We start from the raw sequence: 5,794 nt of genomic DNA on the forward strand, positions 1-5,794 counted from the left end.
AGGTACAGGGAGAGAGAGAGGACACACTACGGGAGGGAGGAGACACAAAGTTAGTAATGTGTAATGGTGACATATAGAAGCATAGGGAGAGAGAGGGGAGGAGAGGATAGGGGAGAGAAACTCAGAGCATCATGGGGCCCCCCAGCAGCCTAGGCCTATAGCAGCATAACTAAGGGAAGGCTCAGGGTCACCTGATCCAGCCCTAACTATAAGTGATATAATACTGCTTATTTGGTTATATGACAGTGGTGCGGTGGGTAGAGCAGGCTGTCAGAAGACTGAAGGTTTGAATCTCGGTGCCTGTAGTCCACATGGTGAAGTGTCCTTGGGCAAGACACTGAACCCCCCCCCAAGTTGCCAATGATGGCGATATGCATGCAGTGGCCCGGGGCCCCTCAGCTCCAAAACAAAATTCCATTGTACATGTTACAATAAAATAAAGCTTCTTCTTTACTGTCTACTTGCCCCTTGCATGGGGATATGTACATGCACATTAAGAGCCGATGTACCAGAGTCAAATTCCTTGTGTGTCCAACACACCTGGCCAATAAAGCTGATTCTGATTCTGATTCTAAATCACAGCTAAAATAATAATTGCATTTTAGAAAATAATTACATACAAGCAGGGACACACAAATGTAACAATAAGAAACAGTGTTTTATTACTGCTTGATTAACATGAAAAATACACGATAGCTGTATCAGTTTATAGTGCATTTAATTTGATGCAAAACAAGAAAATAAGAGATAGTTTAAATAATTTTCTAGGATTCGCATAATTAAAATAAAATCGGTTCAACAAACAGTTTCATAAAAACAATATTATATTAGTAAAACCTGAGTTTAAATGTATTTTACTGTTGAAAAAGTGACATTATAATGATAAATTAAACCCTCCATTGTGATCAGGCGGCTCCGCGGACACCTTTGTTTACACAAATTTCCCAGCATTCCTTTCGGCCTTCCTTTTTCCTCCATTTTTTGTCTAAAGCAAGGTAAGGGCTCAAACATGTCTGAGTGAAAGATAAAATAAGAACTTTGTTATACTTAATTTTTGTCTGATGGCCACTGGCACTTAACGGGCGGTTTCCCCTCCGCTATCCGGTCACTTTATGTTTGTGTGGAGTTTGCGATGTCGGAGATTCAAGTTGGATGAATCTGAAAGCGACTGACAGCCGCTAACAGTCCGGGCTGAGAAGCTGCAGTCTGGTTAGGGTTAGAGTAGTTTTCCGATCTGTTCGCAGCAAAGCAGGGAGACTATTTTATATAATGTCGATCTGGTTCTTGTGTTTTTCGGGTTTTTTTTGTGGTTATTGTGGCGCTAGTGTTAGCAGTGAGTAGAACTGACGTTAGCATGTTAGCATAGGCTGAATAAGTATCTGCAGACATGAGTTATTCGTTGGCTTAAACTTGATGTCGGTTATCCAGTTGAAGTGAAAGAACCCAATCAGCAAACAAACGTCAACTGTGCGCTCAGGTGATGAAAACTTGCACGACCAGGACACAGCGCTTGCCCCGTGTCAGGTGTGTTATAGACTGCGGGATACCCGGTTCTTTTCACCGTTAACTCTGAGAGACGAGGCAGTCCAAGTAACTTCAAAACAGCGCTGTTTTATTCAATGAACAGGTAAGAATCAACATTACAGGGCCTCCAATATGCACGCAGGCAGCTGAAAGATGAAAAGCTCCGAACCATAACAGGCCTATACATTATATCACTTCGGGCTAACCCCATTCTACACAGAGACGCCAAACCGTGACGCCTCCCGGGGCCAGCTGTGCAGCTGACCATGGCAGTAGTCAAAGCATGAAGAAAATCAATGTGTGAATGTCTGTTGGTTGTGTGGTGTGTAGCTAAAACATTCTGACATGACATTAAGCATAAGAAAATATGACTACGATTATGGTTAAACACGTCATAACAATAATATTAAACATTCTGTCTCCTAACAACAATCAACTTTCTGTCTAGTTGTCCTTGAACCTAAACAACCTGGAGTACCCTTATGGGAGTGACTAAGCTTTCAACAGCCTGAGTTAGACATTCTGTGTACTCTAAACAAGACCAATTTCTGGTGTTGGTGTTTGTTGGCAGCTGTAACAGACAAACGTGATCTGTTAAGTCTGGCGTCAGTTGAACTGGTGTTGTGTCACAGTGTTTCCCCAAAGACTTGACAAGTTCTGTAGCACAACGGTTCCCATAGTAAAATATTTTTGGTGATTTTCTTTGTCATTCCCCCTGCGCACTGGTCACACTGGTTTATCCACTTTTGTTTCATTTATAAAATGGCCATTTTGTTTTCCCTGCTACAGGAAGTGGCGGGCACTCGGTGTGTCCGTACTCACCTGTTGTTGATCGTCTTCACTGGATTTGATGTTTACATGTATCTAGTTGTCTGATGACCTGTGTACAGGTCTGTTTATTCCTTGAGCAATGAAATTGAACTCCGTTTCAATTTTTCAGACCAGTTTGTTTATTCTGCTCCAACGAGAGACTGCTCAGTTTATTCTGCTTTCAGATGTTCCCTTTGTGTCAGTGTGGGACTCGTGATTACACTGTTTCCGTCATGTCTGGGGGTGTTTGACTCAGGAAACCTGAGCAGCTGATGCACATGCACAGTTCAAAGACATTGGTCAGCATTCAGTTTTTTGAAACCAGGACTTGATGCGCAAAAAAATGTCCAGTAAATCTCTAATGAATGTGTATCTGTCTTTTTTTTTTTTTTATACAGGTGAACTCACCTGGAGAAGACGGAAGATGCCTGGAAGGTGAGCTGACTAAGCAGATTTGTAAATGCGTCTCTCACCTGAGCCCCATCTCTGTATCCAGACAGACTCCATACAGATGGATTTATTCTCAGTTGTTCCCTACTAACAAAAGAGCTGAGGACCTTGTGTCTGAGGAGTTAAATTCTGTCCTGTCTGAGCTGTAGTTGGTGCATGTGCTCACATTCAGATGATGAATAACCTGCTGTGTGTTAAATGGCCCGTCTGATGATTCCTGTGGCCAGTGTGTTAGAGCTTCTCTGACTCTGTATATCTGTGTGCTCGCTCAGACTCTGGAGTAAGGCCATCTTCACCGGCTACAAGCGCGGTCTGAGGAACCAGCGGGAACACACAGCTCTCCTGAAGTTGGAGGGGTGTTACACCAGGGAAGAGGTCGACTTCTACCTGGGAAAACGCTGCGCCTATGTCTACAAGGCCAAGAAGTAAGAGCTGTGTTCACACAGGGGCACATCAGCAGTCACCTGCATCACAAGTTCTTTGGCATTTTAACAGGTTGAAAATCTGGTTACTGTGTTATCACAACCTTCTATAAACTTAGAGAACAAATGCTGATGGTGGCTTCTCTGGTTCTGCAGCCCACTGCTGAGCAGACTAGTCAGATTTCAAATAGTCCAGAAGCTCAAGTCAGGACAAGCTACTGCTGAACAAATGGCTTGACAGGTGTTCAGGTAAACACCTTTGATTCAAGGTAAATTTGTGTGTGGATTGTGAAAAACAAAGGAGTAAAAATGGAGGAAGAAAACCATTGAACCAGGCCAAATGTCACAGGTCGCATGCATTGATTTATCTGCTACTCTTAAGGACAAGGTGAAGCCAAAACAGTTTTCCCTTTCATCTGAATGGGGAAGTGCTTTTACTCAGTGGGGAGCAGCACAACCAGGCACCTCCGCCAAAATGATGCAGCACTGTTTGAAGAAATTTCATCTGCTTCAGCTTTTTCTGCAGTGTGACTTTATTCTCAAGACACTGTGTTGGCACGTCACGTACAGTCATGGCCAAAAATATTGGCACTCCTGCATTTCTCTGTTAACACACCACTTCTCCCAGAAAGTTGTTGCAGTCACAAATTCTTTAGTATTCTAATGTTTATCTCTTTTGTTTGCATTGGAACAAAACAAAAAGCAAAGAAAAAAGCCAAATCTGGTCCAGTCCACATAGAACTGCAAAAATGGACTGGACAGAATTATTAACACCTTTTCAACAACATCAGAAATAGTTGTATTTCAAGCATGTGATGCTCCTTTAATTTGTAATGAAACTCTCTCAATAGAGAAATCACACTGGTAACCAGGTAAAATGGAGAAAAGTTAGCTCTGACTTGGTATGGTGTGGACCACACTGAGCACAGAGAAAAGAAGAAGAGCGAAGGAGGATCCGAGAACCTCGATAGTGAGAAAGCCTGGTCAGTCTCAAGGCTCCGAGTCCGTCTCCAGAGATCTCACTGTTCCTGTGTCCGCTGGGCACAACATCGTCAGGATGTTTACAGCCAATGGTGCTGTAGCTAATCTCTCTGGATGTGGACAAAGGAGGAAAATAGACGACAGATTGTAATGAAGGATTGTTCCGATGGTGGATAAAGAACCTCAGTCAACTTCCAGACTAGTCCGAGCTGACCTGCAGGCACAGGGTGAAACGGTATCAGCGCGCACTATCCGTCACTATCTGAATGACGAGGGACACTATGGTAGGAGACCCAGGGGACCAGCTGCTGACACAGGAGCATAAAGCCAGACTGGAGTTTGCCAACACTTACCTGAGGGAGCCACAGTCCTCCTGTGAGAACATCCTGTGGACAGATGAGACTAAAATAGAGCTTTTGGTCAAGCACATCATTCCACTGTTTTCAGAAAATGAAATGAGGCCTTCAAAGAAAAGAACACTTACCCTACAGTCAGACATGGTAGAGGGTCACTGATGTCTTGAGGCTGCTTCAGGCTCTGGGTGTCTTGACTGTGTATATGGCATTATGAAATCTGAAGACTACTGTGAATTCTGGGGCCCAATGTAGGGCTCGGTGTCAGACAGTTGGGTCTCACAGCAGGACAATGACCCAAAGTAGACCTCAAACAGCCCCAGAAATGCTTTCAGACAATATGCTGGAAAGTTCTGAAGTGGCCAGCAATGAGTCCAGGTCTAGATCTTACAGAGCACCTGTGGAGAGATCTCAGAACAGCACTGGGAGAAGGAACACTTCACACCTCAGAGACCTGGACCAGCTGGCAAAAGAAGAGTGGTCCAAAACTCCAGTAGAGGTGGAAGAAACTCACTGATGGTTACAGGAAGTGATTGATTTCAGTTGTTTTGTCCAGGGTGGGCTGCCAGATATTAAGCTGAGGGTGTCAGTAATTCTGCCTAGTCCATGTTTGGAGTTCTGTGTAGACTGGATCAGATTTGGGGGTGGGGTTTCTCCTTTTTTGTGTAAACAAAAGAAATGAACATGAGCACACCAAAGAATTGGTGATTCTGTGAGAGGTGGTGCTTTGACAGAAATACAGGGGTGCCAATATCCTAGGCCATGACTGTATATGCAGACACATCTCTGGTGGACCAATGAGGGGCTGAGAAGTCAAAAGTGTTTTAAACATGGTGAAATGAAGAAGTGTGAGCTTCTCGGGATCAGAGGAGAAACCTGCCTCAGATGCTCCTCAGCATCAGTAGGAACGTAACTGGATGATAACATCTGACTTGTTAGAGGTCCATGTGAAATATTTTGTTTGCAGACATGACGGACTTAAAACCGAGGCAGAACATGTGAGTTATCGGAACTGTAAAAGCTTCAGTGGATGTTTGTTGTTCGAGTCAGAATTCAGCAGTTTGTGTCTAGAACTACAGCGAGCAGCACCACTTTGTCTGCTCTGCCCCTAAATGTCAGGAAAAGTTGTCCAAAGATTTAACATGTCAAAATGTTAAAAATGAAGCATAAATAGGCCTTTACATCTTCAGACAGCAGATGACAGCCTGCTGAGATGTAGAATTTGACTGTGTTTTTGACAAAACATTGATTAGA

The 5,794-nt window shown here is 43.6% G+C and overlaps 1 protein-coding gene across 1 annotated transcript in view; it reads left to right on the forward strand.

Moving 5' to 3' along the window:
• The first annotated feature begins 932 nt into the window (after positions 1–932).
• The window catches only part of rpl35a (ribosomal protein L35a), a 5,656-nt gene continuing 794 nt past the window's right edge, over positions 933–5,794 (forward strand). Inside the window, exons 1-3 of the mRNA XM_020621850.1 lie at positions 933–995; positions 2,733–2,769; positions 3,057–3,209. Coding sequence (XP_020477506.1) covers positions 2,759–2,769; positions 3,057–3,209 — 164 coding nt within the window. The 5' untranslated portion in view covers positions 933–995; positions 2,733–2,758. The remainder of the gene's footprint in view (positions 996–2,732; positions 2,770–3,056; positions 3,210–5,794) is intronic.

This window comes from Monopterus albus, unplaced genomic scaffold, assembly GCF_001952655.1.
Source record: "Monopterus albus unplaced genomic scaffold, M_albus_1.0 scaffold268.1, whole genome shotgun sequence".
Classification (NCBI taxonomy): Eukaryota; Metazoa; Chordata; class Actinopteri; order Synbranchiformes; family Synbranchidae; genus Monopterus; species Monopterus albus.